General features: G+C 46.9%; 1 protein-coding gene across 5 annotated transcripts in view; it reads right to left on the reverse strand.

Moving 5' to 3' along the window:
• Window positions 1-17500, reverse strand: part of LOC125030616 (protein enabled homolog) — a 119943-nt gene that overhangs the window by 15544 nt on the left and 86899 nt on the right. The window contains exon 1 of one of the 5 annotated variants that reach the window (XM_047620768.1): window positions 13131-13498. The exons of the other annotated variants lie outside the window; for them this stretch is intronic. Coding sequence (XP_047476724.1) covers window positions 13131-13177 — 47 coding nt within the window. The 5' untranslated portion in view covers window positions 13178-13498. Of the gene's footprint in view, window positions 1-13130; window positions 13499-17500 lie in introns of those variants that run through there. 5 annotated transcript variants of the gene reach the window in all.

Genomic DNA, 17500 nt, shown 5'->3' on the forward strand with positions numbered 1-17500 from the left:
GAGAGAGAGAGAGAGAGAGAGAGAGAGAGAGAGAGAGAGAGAGAGAGAGAGAGAGAGAGAGAGAGAGAGAGAGAGAGAGAGAGAGAGAGAGAGAGAGAGAGAGAGAGCGAGAGAGAGAGAGAGAGAGAGAGAGAGAGAGAGAGAGAGAGAGAGAGAGAGAGAGAGAGAGAGAGAGAGAGAGAGAGAGAGAGAGAGAGAGAGAGAGAGAGTAGTACATATGCACAACGTAATAACTTCCTTCCTTAGATCCATAGTCGATTAGTTTGAAAATCGCGCCGTCAGGTGGCTTCCCAACTTGCCTCGAAGGGCCGAGCAGGCTGGCAGGCTGCGCCGTTCAAGGGACACTCACCCCAGACATCAATGCTGCACTTAGACTCACGCTCACAAACACACCCTGTCACTCTCATCAGCCCATGCCTCCCACTTACACACTAAATGCCACACATTCCCCTTTGCAATCATTACACTCCCCCGCAAGTCCTTCCGTCACCGCACGCCTGCAGCCCCCCCGACGCCATCCCTCTCATAGGCTAATGACCTGGGAAGCTTCCGTGACGCCGCCGCAAAGCCCGAGGGCAAATCCCAGGACCCTGCCCCGTCGCCTCGCCATCCCCGCAGTGGCCGATCAACGAGGGCGTTGAAGCCTTGCAAGATAAGGGCGTGCACTAGAGCCCTTTGGTCGACACACACACACAAACACACACGCACACACAGTCTCAGTCTCTTTTTCTCTCTATCTCTCTATCTGCCCCCTTCTTAAACTGTCTGACCCTTCTCTTTCTTCACACAAACTAAACAAATCCGAAGCAGGTAGGACATATAATGGGGGAATCTTTTTAAAGGCTCTGAATATGTAAAGTGGTACCAGAATCTTCATAAATTGGTGCCCAAAGCCTGTGTGGAAACCCCGAGGCTCACGTCAATAGATTCAATCCGGATATTAAACTGTCAAAGTGAACAAAGATGGCGTCCACTGAACCGAATATTTTACCGTTCCACATTCTGAACCGACTGGAGATTAAATCCTGCATTACTCGTCAGAGCTTGTTTGTTTTCATTCCAAGATAAATCATTCCCCACTTCGCGATGACTGAAAATATCACCTTCAAATCCTGAAGGGACAGTGTTTGATACGTAAAAAGAGATTAGCGCGCCTTGCGTTCTACAATTGACGCAAAGACCACCTTTCATATTTACATCACTCTCGTAAAAAGTGTGACGTAAGCAGAAAAAAATATGAACAGCTCAGATAGGAGACTTCTTGTATACAGACTGAAAATCCGTCACAAAAATAAACCCTTGCATAGTCATGACATTGTATACCCAACAGAAAGCAACACATGTAGATGCCCAGTCTTCGCGTCATAAGTCAGGAAATAGCCGGTCAGGAGAAGCATTCGCACTGAAGCTGGTCTCAGCATTCCTCGACCACCAAATGCACGTGATCTAAACGAACAAAAAAAAACAGCTAGCCGACTATACATTCTTGACATACTGCTAACGTACTCTCAACATCAGCGGGATTTATTTTCATAAGTCTGCAGTAAAAATCACAGAACATCAACAGAACATTCAACGAAAAAACAGACAAAGGACACACTACAACTCAAGTTTGACTATTTGTCTGTTCTTTCGTTTTTAAATTAAAGAACTGCAAAGGAAAGCTCTACACAGAATTCTACAAAAATGAAATCCTTAACATCCTTTTGGCTCCCCAAGATGATTTCAAGATATAGTGGTGCCAAGATATGTAGGCCTACATGATCAAACAGTCAATCCACGAGAGGGTAAAAATGAACCGGGGTCATTCTTTACATTTTTCTGATGTCTCCTTACATTTTAAGAATTTTTGCGCCGTCAAAACCAATATGAATTCGAAAATTCGTAGTTTAGTGTCATATATTCAAGGGACATTGGCACATTAGAATGTAACTTGAAAATCAACACCACCATATGCTTGTACAAAAGGACAACAGAATGTTGACATGGCGTCATGAACCAATACCCACAAATACTGCTAGCAGTCTTATGAAAAGGCCTGTAGTATGAAAAGACACGTCAGTAAAGAATAAGGAAAATGTGAATGGGATGGTCATTTGTACAGTAGCATTTGTGTAAGTTACTTTGGCAGTCTTATGCTACATCTGTAAATCCAGAACAAATAATCATCCTAGAGAGTGGGACGAGAAAGAGGTAATGAAGAGGCTATACAAGGGGAGGGAGGGGAGAAGGAGATGGAGTTGACGAAAGGGAAGGAGAAATAAAAAAAAGAAGGAGAACGAGAAATAGAAGGACAGGGAAAGAGGGAGAGGGAGAGGGAAAAGGAGAGGGAGAGGGAACAGGAGAGGGAAAGGGGGAGAGGAGGGAGGGAGAAAGATATACATTCACCCGCACAGACGCTGACCCTTCAACAACTGTTCCATCCATAACTAACAAAAGGATTTACGGTTACCAAGCGTGTATTGTTGCTGGTTTCTCGGCGGAAGCGTAACTAAGGTGGAACATCTTACGTACCATAAAAGTGGCCGGATCCCTCGTTATTCTGACGAATCATCCCGCAGTAAGTAAACGAAAACAAGAACTGTACACAGATTCACGCCGAGAAATGGTGATCATCTTTCCATCCACCACAAACTCCGGCCACTCAAGCCAACCAAGATAACACACTTGCCTGGCACACGCTGGCCTTTTTTAATCCCTTTTCCAGAAAAGAATGACGAATTCGCACAGGAACTTGCATTACTCATAATAATTACGTTGGGATAATGTCTCACTTGAGCCTCTGCGAAGGCCCTGGGTTCAGAAGCAAAAACGGCGGGGGTGGTACTCCACTGCCCCGTCGCACGCTCGGTTCGTGCTTGCTGGTGACTATGGAGTGGAACCCAAAAAGGCGAGTAATCAGGCAAGCGCGTTCTGTGCGTGAACGTATGCGTGAACGTATGATGTCCCCGCAACGCAAGTCAGAATTGCAGACATGCCAAGCTATCCCGGGACGGTGTCAGATGAGCCTCAGCCTTGGCACCCGAGCCCCAGGAAAGTGATACTCGGAATAACCTTCCCCACGGGGATAATCAGCCCTGGTAGTAGCCCCTGACACCCCAGAAGCACGTCCCTCCCGTTCATTCTTGCGTGCTCTGAGTAAGCGAAAAAACGGTTGCAGCGTAAACGTGGGAGGCGAGGGGGTAGCTAAGGAAGGGGGAAGGGAGGGAGGGGATATGATATGAATTACTGAGTGCAAGATGCAAGACGCCTAAAACAAGGAGGAAATATATGAATACAAGAAAAAACAACAAAATTAACAACGTTAACCAACAAACTGAATATAATGAGAAACAAGAGAGAGAGTGGTGGCGAAGGAGAAGAGAAGGAAGTGGACTGGATGATATGTGTGAAAGGTGGGGTGGAGGAGTGGGGAGGGTAAGGGGGGGGGTGAGGGTGAGGAGGAGGAGGAGGAGGAGGAGGAGGAGGAGGAGGAGGAGGAGGAGAAGAAGAAGAAGAAGAAGAAGAAGAAGAAGAAGAAGAAGAAGAAGAAGAAGAAGAAGAAGAAGAAGAAGAAGAAGAAGAAGAAGAAGAAGAAGAAGAAGAAGAAGAAGAAGAAGAAGAAGAAGAAGAAGAAGAAGAAGAAGAAGAAGAAGAAGAAGAAGAAGAAGAAGAAGAAGAAGAAGAAGAAGAAGAAGAAGAAGAAGAAGAAGAAGAAGGAAAAGAAGGAGGGAAAGGAGGAGGAAAAGGAGGAGAAGAAGAAGAAGGAGAAGGAGAAAAAGGAGGAGGAGGAGGTTGAGGAGGTTGAGGAGGTTGAGGAGGTTGAGGAGGTTGAGGAGGTTAAGGAGAAGGAGAAGAAGGAGAAGAAGAAATGGGAGGGGAAGGAGAAAGGGGAGGGGAAGGAGAAGGGGGAGGGGAAGGAGATGGAGGAAAAGGAGAAAGGGGAGGGGAAGGATGGAAAGGAGATGGAGGAAAAGGAGAAGGGGAAGGGGGAGAAGGAGGAAAACGAGAAGGAGAAGGGGGAGATGGAGGAAAAGGAGAAGGAGAAGGGGAGAGAAGGAGGAAAAGGAGAAGGAGGAGGAGGAGAAGAAAGAAAGGGAGAAGAGGGAGAAGAAGGAAAATGAAAAAGGGAAGAAGAAGGAAAAGGAGAAGGTGTAGAAGAAGAAGAAAAAAAAAGGAGAAGTAGGAGAAGGAAGAGGAGGAAATGGGGAACCAGAAATAAATATTTAAAGAGACTGAGAAGAAGAAACAGATATGGAAGAAGAAAAATGAAAAAAAAAGGTGAAAAGGAAATGAAGAATCCGAATGAAACGTCCGGCCGTCTGTGCGTGCGGGCACGAGTGCGCGCAGCCTTGGGGAGCGCAGACACAGGGCCGAGGCCGATCTCGAGTGGACCGCCGAACACAGACAACATTCATGGCTGAAGGACCGGAAGTGACACGAGATAGCGCCGAGGAGGAGAGCAAGAAGCCCAAGAAACATACTTTTCATGCCTCTAGATGTTGGTCAGGGGTGACCCAAGATCCTGTTACTGGGAACTCGAGAAGTGAAGAGTGAGTGAGTGAGAGAACACGGTAAAGGGAGAGGAGAGGAGAGGCGAGGAGACGAAAGGAGAGGAGAGGAGAGGAGAGGAGAGGAGAGGAGGGGAGAGGAGAGGAGAGGAGAGGAGAGGAGAGGAGAGGAGAGGAGAGGAGAGGAGAGGAGAGGAGAGGAGAGGAGAGGAGAGGAGAGGAGAGGAGAGGAGAGAGAGAGAGAAAGAGAGAGAAAGAGAGAGAAAGAGAGAGAGAGAGAGAGAGAGAGAGAGAGAGAGAGAGAGAGAGAGAGAGAGAGAGAGAGAGAGAGAGAGAGAGAGAGAGAGAGAGAGAGAGAGAGGGGGAGAGGGGGAGAGGGAGAGAGGGAGAGAGGGAGAGAGGGAGAGAGGGAGAGAGGGAGAGAGGGAGCGAGGGAGAGGGAGAAGAAGAAGGAAAGGGAGAAGAAGAAGGAAAGGGAGAAGAAGAGGGAGAATGAGAATGAGAATGAGAAGGAGAAGGAGAAGGAGAAGGAGAAGGAGAGGGGGATGGAGAGGGAGAAGGAAAAGAAGGAAAGGGAGAAGGAGAAGGAGAGGGAGAAGGAGAAGGAGAAGGAGAAGGAGAGGGAGAGGGAGAAGGAGAGGGAGAAGGAGAGGGAGAGAGAGGGGGAGGGGGAGGGAGAGGGGAGAGAGAGAGAGAGACAGAGAGAGCGAAACACTGAAGTTAACGCAGAAGAGAACACTGTGGACAGCATCCGAGTGGAGGACGGAATTACATCAACAAAGCAAAGAAACGCAGGAGACGATGAAGATGAAAACAAGAGAACGCAGCAGTCGTTTCGAGCCTCATGCTTGCGGGGCCTGGCACAACGGCTTAAAAAGAGTTCAGGGTATTAGCCAAGAAAAGAAATCTAAATATTATGCACCTTTTAAGGAACCCCTAATTCTAAACTTGCTTTACCGAAAACGATCTCGGGCATCAAACGCTTCCCTGAAGAGACGTGACAAAGAGATGCTGGCGAGCTTCCTTCTGATCACTTCTGACGAAAGCCATTGCGGACGACGCAGAAAAAGGCAGCCGCAAAATACACGCCATGGTAATGGGGACAGGGTGATGCAAATGAGAAAATTTAGGAAAGTGTACGAAGGAATACTGATGGAGAATTCGAAGGATGACGACATGGTGTGATTGCTAAGAGGGTACCGTTCTCCCTTATCCTTCCCTAGGGCCGCCTACCTAAAACCGCCCTCCTCCCGCAGTCTCCTCCCCCTCTCTCCGGCAGACTTGATTCGCCATATTCTTCTTACGTTCCGTTAAGTGTTCGAGTGCATAGAGCGTAAGCGCCTTCTTGCACACTCTAGAAACATTTCCGGAGAGACCCTCTATCTCCGGGAGACAGAGGACCGGCCGGACCTTGACTGACTCAATTATCGGACGGCCGGTGAGTCAGGAGATGGATGAGTCATGACAAAGAGGGAGATGGAGGCAAGGGGGAAGCATAGGGTCATAGTTGGATAAGCCTCCTTCGCCTCTTCCTCGCCTCTTCCTCTCCTCCCCTCCCCTCTCCCTCCCAGCCCCCCCCCCCCCCCCGCCCCCCGAAGCGAAGGCCCTACGAACCGGACGCAAGTAATTATCATCAATATGGCGGGGCTACTCTCATAAGAACACGCCACTCTCTCAAGCATCCTCCCCGACGGATATCTGTCACCCGAAAGTACGCCGGTAGGTCGTCACAGACGGATTTTCTAAAAGCACAGTGAAATTAAAAGGTGAATAATAAACATGTCACCTCACCAACGAAAGAAATGCGAAGAAGGGAGAAATGAAAAAGCATGGGAAGATGGTGAGGATAGGTTAGAGGTCGCCGCGAAGACACACCTCGCTAATGCTCGACTTATCCACCTCACTCGAACTGGCTGACAGCACGTGCACTTGTGTACATGTGGTGCAGGGGATGACACATCAGCACCAGTGACAGAGACGAGACACGCACAAAGACAAAGGCAGAGACAAACAAGCACAACGCGCACACGCACACACAGGTGACGATGAGAGGAAAGGCAAGGAGAGGAGAGAGGAGAGAAGAGAGGAAAGGAGAGAGGAGGAGAGGAGAAGAGAAAAAAGGAGAGAGGAGGAGAGGAGAAGAGAAAAAAGGAGAGAGGAGGAGAGGAGAAGAGAAAAAAGGAGAGAGGAGGAGAGGAGAAGAGAGGAAAGGAGAGAGGAGGAGAGGAGAGAGAGAGAATGAGAATATTAAGACACAATTTCAAATGTGAAGGCGTGACTAAAGTTTAAACCCTCCGTCAAGAGCACAGAGCAATGCGTGAGTTCCTAATAATGTTCCACTGTAAAAAAAAATATATTGGTCAGTTTCGAGATTGCTTTGACTTAGGTTTGAAGGTTAAGTGCTAAAGCCCGAAAGACCCTGTACGTGCTCTCCTGTCAAATCTGATTTCAATAACATTTCAACTGTCCCTCAGCGTTAAAAGATTCTCGAAGTGATGCGCAACTGAATATGGAATGTAGGTATTCCTTCCGAATCACGCATCCTCAACCCCCCCCCCCACCCCTCCCACACACAAACACACAAACAAAAAGATCACCAGCTTCTGCGGAGGGTTCAGTTCTACTTCGCCTCCACTTCCTCTGTGTCGTCCTCCGCCGGAGCGAAATTCCCAGGTGGACAGGGCAAAGGGACGTCCCTGCCCAAGCACGGCATTCGACAGCCATGCCTTCAACCTGCGCCACTGCATGACGAATAACGCCCGCTTCTCCACGGGTCGAGCAAGCCTTACGCCGTGGACCTCCGCCCGCATGGACCTCCGCCGCTCGCCACTCACTCGTTTCACAGTCCCATTCGTCATCTATTCTCATTATATCCTGCTTTTCCTCTCCCCTACCCCTCTTATCCTTTCTAATTCGCACTCTTCTTTCCTTTAATTTCTAAACTTTAGTTAACTACCTCCCTTCCCTGTACAGATGTGTGCGTGTGTCTGTGTGTGTATTTGTCTGTGTGCGTGTGTCTGTGTGCGTGTGTGTCTGTGTGCGTGTGTGTCTGTGTGCGTGTGTGTGTCTGTGTGCCTGTGTGTGTCTGTGTGCGTGTGTGTCTGTGTGCGTATGTGTGTCTGTGTGCGTGTGTGTGTCTGTGTGCGTGTGTGTGTCTGTGTGTCTGTGTGTCCGTGTGCGTGTGTGTCTGTGTGCGTGTGTGTGTCTGTGTGCGTGTGTGTCTCTGTGTGCGTGTGTGTCTCTGTGTGCGTGTGTCTCTCTGTGTGCGTGTGTGTCTCTGTGTGCGTGTGTGTCTCTGTGTGCGTGTGTGTCTCTGTGTGCGTGTGTGTCTCTGTGTGCGTGTGTGTCTCTGTGTGCGTGTGTATCTCTATGTGCGTGTGTGTGTCTGTGTGCGTGTGTGTCTCTGTGAGCGTGTGTCTCTATGTGCGTATGTGTGCGTGTCTGCGTCTGTATCTGTGTCTGTGTGCGTGTGTGTCTGTGTGCGTGTGTGTGTCTGTGTGCGTGTGTGTCTGTGTGCGTGTGTGTCTGTGTGCGTGTGTGTCTGTGTGCGTATGTGTGTGTGTCTGTGTGCGTGTGTGTGTCTGTGTGCGTGTGTGTGTCTGTGTGCGTGTGTGTGTCTGTGTGCGTGTGTGTGTCTGTGTGCGTGTGTGTGTCTGTGTGCGTGTGTGTGTCTGTGTGCGTGTGTGTGTCTGTGTGCGTGTGTGTGTCTGTGTGCGTGTGTGTCTCTGTGCTTGTGTGTGTCTCTGTGTGCGTGTGTGTCTGTGTGTGCGTGTGTGTCTGTGTGTGCGTGTGTCTCTGTGTGCGTGTGTGTCTGTGTGTGCTTGTGTGTCTCTGTGTGCATGTGTGTCTCTGTGTGCGTGTGTGTGTGTCTCTGTGTGCGTGTGTGTGTGTCTCTGTGTGCGTGTGTGTGTGTGTCTCTGTGTGCGTGTGTGTGTGTGTCTCTGTGTGCGTGTGTGTGTGTGTCTCTGTGTGCGTGCGTGTCTCTGTGTGCGTGCGTGTCTCTGTGTGCGTGCGTGTCTCTGTGTGCGTGCGTGTCTTTGTGTGCGTGTGTGTGTCTGTGTGCGTGTGTGTCTCTGTGTGCGTGTGTCTTTGTGTGCGTGCGTGTCTCTGTGTGCGTGCGTGTCTCTGTGTGCGTGCGTGTCTCTGTGTGCGTGCGTGTCTCTGTGTGCGTGCGTGTCTCTGTGTGCGTGTGTGTGTCTGTGTGCGTGTGTGTCTCTGTGTGCGTGTGTGTCTCTGTGTGCGTGTGTGTCTCTGTGTGCGTGTGTGTCTCTGTGTGCGTGTGTGTCTCTGTGTGCGTGTGTCTCTGTGTGCGTGTGTGTCTCTGTGTGCGTGTGTGTCTCTGTGTGCGTGTGTGTCTCTGTGTGCGTGTGTGTCTCTATGTGCGTGTGTGTCTCTATGTGCGTGTGTATATCTCTGTATCTCTGTGTGCGTATGTGTATCTCTGTGAGCGTGTCTCTCTCTGTGAGCGTGTCTCTCTCTGTGAGCGTGTCTCTCTCTGTGAGCGTGTCTCTCTCTGTGTGCAAGTGTGTCTGTGCGTGTGTGTCTCTATGTGCGTATGTGTGCGTGTGTGTCTCTATGTGCGTAGGTGTGCGTGTCTGCGTCTGTATCTGTGTCTGCGTGTCCGGAACAACCAACCACGACAAAGGGAAGAAGGGAGCAGAACCACTCGTTACGGACACAAGGGCCTGAAACCGCTCGGTCGCAAATTCTATTTACGTTTGCAGTGGAGCGACATGGGCAGGACGACAAGGAAAATATGGATGGTAAGGAAGGAAGGAAGGAAGGAAGGAAGGAAGGAAGGAAGGAAGGAAGGAAGGAAGGAAGGAAGGAAGGAAGGAAGGAAGGAAGGAAGGAAGGAAGGAAGGAAGAAAAGAGAGAAAGAGTATGAGAGGGGGTAGAAAGAAAGAGAGAAAAGGAGAGAGGAGAAAAAGAAAAAGAGTAAGAGAAAAAAAGGGAAAAGGGGGAAAAAGGAAAACAAAAAAAGGGAAAATTAGAGAAAGAGAAAGAGAGGAGAGGGATTCGGACACAAAGATAAGAAAAAATAGAAAAAAAAAATAGAATATAGAGAAAAACACGAAAAAGAGAAACCTTCCTCCACTATAAAAAGTAATTAATAAATAAATAAATAAATAAAGAAAGAAAGAAAGAAAGAAAAAAAACCCGAGGGGAACCGAGGGGAACCGAGGGGAAGGGAGAGGAGGGGGCACAAGGGTGTGTGGCGAATCCAAGTGAGGGTCGAGGATCGGGAAGGGTAATTATGCATTTAAAGTGATTGGGAGAGATAATTAAGCCAAAGAGAGGAATAAGTGGGTTTCAGGGTCACACCCCATGGCCAGCGGAGGTCAGAGCGGGAGGAAAGAAGCACTCGGTTCAAGCGATACAACACGGAGGGAGGAGCCACAAAGTTGGGGATATAATTATATATATGGCTATATATATATGTGTGTGTGTGTGTGTGTGTGTATGTGTGTATGTGTGTGTGTATGTGTGTGTGTGTGTGTGTGTGTGTGTGTGTGTGTGTGTGTGTGTGTGTGTGTGTGTGTGTGTGTGTGTGTGTGTGTCTGTGTGTGTGTGTATGTATGTGTATGTGTATGTGTATGTGTATGTGTATGTGTATGTGAATGTGAATGTGAATGTGAATGTGTATGTGTATGTGTATGTGTATGTGTATGTATATGTATATGTATATGTATGTATATGTATGTATATGTATGTATATGTATGTATATGTATGTATATGTATGTATATGTATGTATATGTATGTGTATGTATGTGTATGTAAGTGTATGTATGTGTATGTATGTGTATGTATGTGTATGTATGTATGTGTGTGTGTGTGTGCGCGCGCATATATGTTTATGTATGTTTATGTGTATATGTATATATATGTATATATATGTATATGTATATATATGTATATGTATATATATTTATGTATATATAAGTATATGTATGTATGTGTATATACATGAATATATATGTGTGTATATAGGAACATATACACATACATCTGTATATAAATATAAATTAAACACATATATACACGTATTCATAAATATACATATAGACATATATAGATATATATACATATATAGATATATATACATATATAGATATATATAAATATATATACAATATACATACATATACATAAACATATTTTTACACACACACACACGCACATAATGTATATTTATGTATATGTGTATATATATACATATATGTATATATATGTATATATATGTATATATACATATATATTAACCTATATATGCATATATATACACATTTATATATATTTTTCTTTAAACAGCCTTTTATTCTACTTCAGGACATAGGCCTCTCCCAATTCATTATTTGAGTGGTTATATGGCAGTGTCACCCTTGCCTAATCAACCGCGGTTCGCCGCGCTAACACTTGTGCCATGGCGGTGACTTCCCCTATGACACCTGCGTTTGACTTCTCAAGGCGATATGTCATTTTCTCGGGCTCGAACTAGCAGACAGAGTGCAGGCATTTTTTACGACCGCCGCGACGGGGAATTGAACTCGGGACACGAGGACCATCGCGGTAGTCATATATATATATATATATATATATATATATATATATATATATATATATATATATATATACATATATATATATATATGTACATAAATGCACAGGACAGGAGAGAAGAGAAGAGAAGAGAAGAGAAAAAAAGAAAAAAAAGGGGAAAAAGAGAAAAGAAAAGGGGAAAAGACAGAAATGGGAACAGGAGAAAATAAAATAGGAGAGGAGAGGAGAGGAGAGGAGAGGAGAGGAGAGGAGAGGAGAGACAAATAGAGAGAAGAGAAAAGAAGAGTGAGAAAAGGGGAGGAGAAAGGGGAAGAGAGACGTGGAGAGAGTAGAGGAAAGAGGGGATGAGATGAGAGGGGAGAAGTGAGGAAGAGAAAGGAAAGGAAAGGAAAGGAAAGGAAAGGAAATAAAAAGAAAAGGAATGAAATGAAATGAAAAGAGAGGAGAGGAGAGAAAAGGGGAGAAGAGGAGAGGAGAGGGGATGAGAGGAGAAATGGGAGCAGAGGGGAGAGAAGAGAAGAGAAGAGGGGAGGAGAGGGAAGAGAGGAAAGGAGAGGAGGAGAGGAGAGGAGAGGAGAGGAGAGGAGAGGAGAGAAGAGGAGAGAAGAGGAGAGAAAAGGAGAGGAGAAGAGAGGAGAGAAAAGAAGAAGAAAGGAGAGGAAATGAGAGGAGAAGAGAGGAGAGAAAAGGAGAGGAAAGAAGAGGAGAAGATAAGAAATGAGAGAAGAGAAGATAGGAGAGGAAAGGAGAGGAAAGGAGAGGAGAGGAGAGGAGAGAGAAGGGGAGAGAAGGGGAGAGGGGAGGGGAGGGGAGGGAAGGGGAGGGGAGGGGAGGGGAGGGGAGGGGAGGGGAGGGGAGGGGAGGGGAGGGGAGGGGAGAGGAGAGGAGAGAAGGGAAGGGAGGGCAGGGGGCGTGGGAGGGCTTATCGATCACCTCTCCGAAGCTCCACACCCCAAGCATCGACCCGGCCACCACCACCACCATCGCCACACGTATTAACACACCGCCCTGCTTACGGTCCCTGTGTCTCCGCACACCCAGACCGCACACCTACATCTCTTCGGAACTGAATACAGAGCAATGCACGTGCCCCACCAATGAAGAGAGAGAGAGAGAGAGAGAGAGAGAGAACAGGGATTCAGCAGCGCCCCCTGCAACCGTCCATGCCTTTGCCTGCGCCTGCCGGTATGCAGTGTCGCACTTCAGCTATGAGGCGCTGTCACCTCCTCCCTGCATCGCAATGTCTCCCGTTCGTGCCTGTTTCACGGCGGCAGAGGTGGATCACGCCCACAGAACAAGCCGAAAGACCAGACGTTGAACGAAGAGAGAGAGAGAGCGCGAGGAAAGAGAGAGAGGGAGAGAGACAAGACAGACGGGTATGAATGAAATAAGACTGCTCCGAAGATGGAGGCGCTTGTGTGGCCACCTTTAATACGTGGCTGTGTTCTTGCGAGGGCGGCCAGGGAGGATGGGAGGATGGGGGGAGGGGGGAGGGAAGGAGGAAGGGGGATGGGGGATGGGGGAGGGAGGAGGAAAAGGAGGAGAAGGAGAAGGGGAATGGGAAGGGGAAGGGGGAGGGAGGGGGAAGGGGGGAGGGAGGGGAGGGGAGAGGAGGAGGGGGGAGGGAGGGGGGAAGGGGGGAGGAAGGGAGGAAGGGAGGAAGGGAGGAAGGGAGGGAGGGAGGGAGGGACGCATAATGTTGTGTATGGCCGGTGAAAGAGAAAAATGACACGGAAATTTCAAGTCTTAACCACTAGATCATGTATACAATGGTAATTGTTTCTTTGCCCTTGCAGACCTTAACAGACATGCACACACATAGGTCCCACCGCACATATCATTCTCCTTCCTCCGCCCACCGTGACCCTCAGCAAGCCGTGAAAATGTTTGATGTATCACGCCCAAGCCAAGAGCAGCTGGGCTCTCAACATCCCCCAACCCATTCTTCATTCTCGCCCCCATCTCACCCTCCCACCCCCATGCGCAACGCAGAAACCCACTCCCCATCACCAACAACTTGTCCCCACTATCAACAATGCATCACTTTTCAGCCTTCTTAAACCTCTCATTTCCTTACCCATAAATCGTCCTACGATTTTTCCGGATCTTGTGGCAATGATGCATCGCACCATTTCATGATTTGCGTCCTTCGTTGCGTCACTCCTTCGTCACAAAGTACATCCCTGTGCAGCTCGAGGAAAACGACGGTGTCACCTCGTGGACACGCAATACACCAACACCTTAATGGCCTTATGCAACAAGGGGCAGCCTCGTTGCGCTCCAAGTCCTTCCGTGCACACTCTCACTTGCACATTCTTCACGCTAGCTTCTTCGGGTCTCCTTCGTGTTCTTGAGAATCGCTACGACATGCACCATACAATATGCACAGCCTTGACAGAGACACGCATATCACACTACATCCCCCAACGTCATGCAAAAGCCTCCATAAGCGGGACTCCCTGTGTGTCACCTCCAGGCAGCACCGTTGCAGTACCACTCTGAGATCATCAACTCTTTGTCATGCCAGCGCGGTTGTTGTCGGTCGGACTAATAACGTTTAATAAGTGACAAATTCGGTGATAGGAAAGGCATGCAGGGTCCCGAGGCTTTAACAGCATGACACCTGCGAGGAGAGACAGCTGTCAAGTAACAGGGTGAACAACACCCTTTTACTCTCTGACCCTGAATTCCCTTCCCCTCCCTTCTCCTCCCCTCCCCTTTTAACCTTCCCCTTCTTCTTTTCATCTGTCTTTCCTTTCCTTTCTCATCTTTAGATACGTCTCCTCGCCACTTATTCTACAAATAAAGAGTCTTTGGGTCTCTCCACACATTACGTCTTGAGTCAGTCAACAGAAACTGCAGCACAAGCGCGTCTAGGGCCTGTTCACACGGACAGGCAGCTACAGTGTGACGAACAATCATGATCCGGAGGAATACAATTCGCATGTTGTGACAGCTTGTGCGACTCCGGCAACACACATCCCGCCGCCGCTTAATTAACCAAGTTTAAGAATGCAAGTAGCTCCACACTTATAAAGACACAAAACAACTGACAGTAATGCAAGCTTCGCTCAACCGGATCAATGTTCGAACAAATTATGGTTAATGGCCAAGTATGACGTAGCACTCTCGTTGCAGACGCAGTTACAATTACACGTCCGTGCGCGCGCACTCTCACGAACCCATGGTCGCAAACACAAATGTATTCGTACTAACATTCATTCACTCGCACGTTCATTCATCTACTCATTGAAACAAGAAAATCTTAGAGGACTGGTAAAATAAAATGTGAATGATATACGATGTCTTCTTTTCGGAGTCATCTATAAAAGCGGAGTTGTTTACAAACAGGATACACAACTGAGATGTACAGCAAGTAATGGGTGCTTCGACACAGCCTCACAATTGGCGTCAGTGTAATTTTTAATCTCGTTATCGGAACTTAAAGCAGATCTCAAATCTAAACACTACAGGGATTACATAAGTAATTTTGTTTGTTGATGGGTGATCAACGCAGAGCATAATTCTCTTAAAGGAACAACACTTTTGTTCTCGATGTGGACGGACACGAGAGACCCTGGTTTCTTAGAACATCATTACGGACAAAGCGAATGGAACGACACATAGGGTTCTTAGTTGCAACCGACATTTTCGTTCCTTTTTTTATTCCGACTCTCAAGGGGAGACGCCATGCATTATTAACAGATTTCGGATCCCTAGCTTCCTAAACATAATGAATCTGGCAACACCTTTTAGCGAACTGTCCATAAAATATAACCATAACAAATTCTATTGACTGCACAGCAATGCCAGACTAATCGTCCGGAACAGATAACAGGGATAATGACCTCCATAGAATCATTTAGCTTGCGGATTTACTCGGTATCTGTAACGAAACGGCGCCTGAACCTTGATCCATTTGGTAAACACAAATAAGTGCAGTAAGTTCATCCTAAAAATAATAATAATTCTTCTCCCATTGTCAAGATGATCAGTATTAGTATCATACACTCATCGTGCGGAATATTAATATGCATTTTGAAGATGACGCGTTCATATCCTATAGTAGGAGGAGGAGGTTGCTATATATTCTGTTCTTTGTTGTGAAGCTGGACACAAGAACAATTCATTCCTTTGCCGCAAATTGTTTTTGCCAGCTGGTGTAGAGTCTGACATTTATACACTTATTAATGTTTCCCCAAAATTATTATTTTTAAGTAATTAATCTGATGCAACTTCCTCAAGCGTACCTCGACTACGAGGCGTGTTCTGCATTGTCAACACGTGGACCGCCAGTTTTCGAAGCGCATGCCAATTTTACGAGATAACATGTGCTTCGGATACGAGAGTTGAAACCTGCGAATCTGCTACTGAAACACTGGCAGCGGTGAGTGGTGAACTTGGAAGTGGAGGAAACTGTGCCTACTTTCTACTAAAGGATCATCGTTTACAGTCCATTATATGCATTCCACGAAAAATATATTCACTTAAATATCCACGACGCTGTTGAGCATTTTTGTTTTGTTTGTAAAAGAGTTGATAATAGAGTTGTTATCCTAGTTGATATTGTTTAAAGTATCAGTTGGAATTTTACTGGTTCCCTTTCATGTAAAACTTATCACGAAAAATTAATCAATCCTATACGATTGTAATATATATATATATATATATATATATATATATATATATAGACACACACACATTACAATATACACACATTTAATAATCTTTTCTATTTATTCACTCATCTGTATATTCATCTATCTTCCTATTCATTCTTGAACATGGTTTTACTATGGCTGGATTTCAATAAACGCCATTTCACTATATGACGGCTTGCAAGGATTTTTTAGGTAAGCAACCACAAAATATACATGTAGCATTGATCTACCTGCGTATGATTGATTTATCCCCAATTAAATAAACAATAAATGAATCAATAAATAAATGAGGGGATAATTGAATGAATACGCAAAGTTTTGGCAATTAATTTGTGCTGAAAACATTTGAAATACTAAGGGCGCATTCGACTTATAAATCTGACTAAAAGTCAATTAATAGAGATAACGGTAGGACCTTATCTTTTTGTACGTACATAAATAATGATCTTGTGTCTGAGTGAGTAAAAGTGAGTGAGTGACAGTCAAAGTGAGTGTGTGAGTGAGCTGTGCGTGTGCGGGGGTGGGGGGGGGTGCATGCGCGCGTGCGTGTGCGCGCGTCAACATAAAGTCTGAGACGCTTTCTGCCAGGAATAATATATGCCCAAGAATTCAACCGACGTGAAATGGTTGAGCGTGTCTCTGCCTACATGCTTGTCCATTCTTACACTGGGAGCAATGGTGACCATCTGCGTATTTGCTCACACTTGCACTGGCCCACCAACACACCATAAAGATAATATCAGGTTTAACATCTGAACATATAAAAATAACGTGACAAGCACAAGTTTATGGAAACATAGCAATGGTGACGGTCATGTTAAAACAACGAGCAACAATATTTCAACAAGTAATCAGAAAACACCATAACCTCCAACTGCAATTCTGCAAGTTTATTACTCAATCACTATTATCGTTACCACTGTTACTTAGCTCATACTTCGTGTCGCTGGCTAACATTATCCATTATGAAGATTGATGACTGCTGTCTTGAGTCGAGATGTCGGAAGAATTTGGCAGGGCCGTGACCTGTCATCAGCCTAACACCCCGTGATCAAGCCTCGCACCCACGGCGTGCATGCGACCCCAGTCGAATTTGGGTTCGGAGATCTAACAGCTGTACAGTAAGAGGAGCTTCGTTCTCGGTGCGTACACTATCTAACGGGATACATTTTATGTACCTTGCATTGACAACACCAAGGACTAGCTACATTACGTACGGAAACTTTACAACAACACCAAGTTGTTGCAAAGCTCAGCTGCTTGGTGGCATTACATAAGTACATAAGTACGCAAGGCTAGCCCCGCCCAAACCACGTGGCCGCTGCCCAGCCAGCTGACAACCTACGCCACCGCACGCCCAGCTGTCCACTCGCCGGGCCGATGCACCTGGACCCCGCGCCGGCCGCCTCCAGTACCTCACCCTTATCCTGCTCTGTGAGGCCCCGCGTCCTGTTCTGCGACACTCAAAACAAATACATTCCTCAAGCATGAGCTATTACTCAAGTGTGTCAAGGACGAGTGGGGAGGTTAGAGGGAACACCCGTGCGGCCTTGACAAAGATTGGTGAACTTCTGGCAAGACCTTCATCACTTACGCCCATGCTTAAAAACCGCTCAAGTTCACTGCCCGAACCCAGTGGGCGCGCGTGGGCGTAAGCAATAATGCGTACACGTCCCTGCTTTCCTCTCCTTCCTCCTACCCTTTTCTTAGTCCGCATGTCTGTTACCAGTGTTCCCGACTCCCCAGCATGGCGTTAGTATGCCACCTGTATGAAGGGAAGTGAGCG

The sequence above is a fragment of the Penaeus chinensis genome, chromosome 11 (assembly GCF_019202785.1).
Source record: "Penaeus chinensis breed Huanghai No. 1 chromosome 11, ASM1920278v2, whole genome shotgun sequence".
NCBI lineage: Eukaryota > Metazoa > Arthropoda > Malacostraca > Decapoda > Penaeidae > Penaeus > Penaeus chinensis.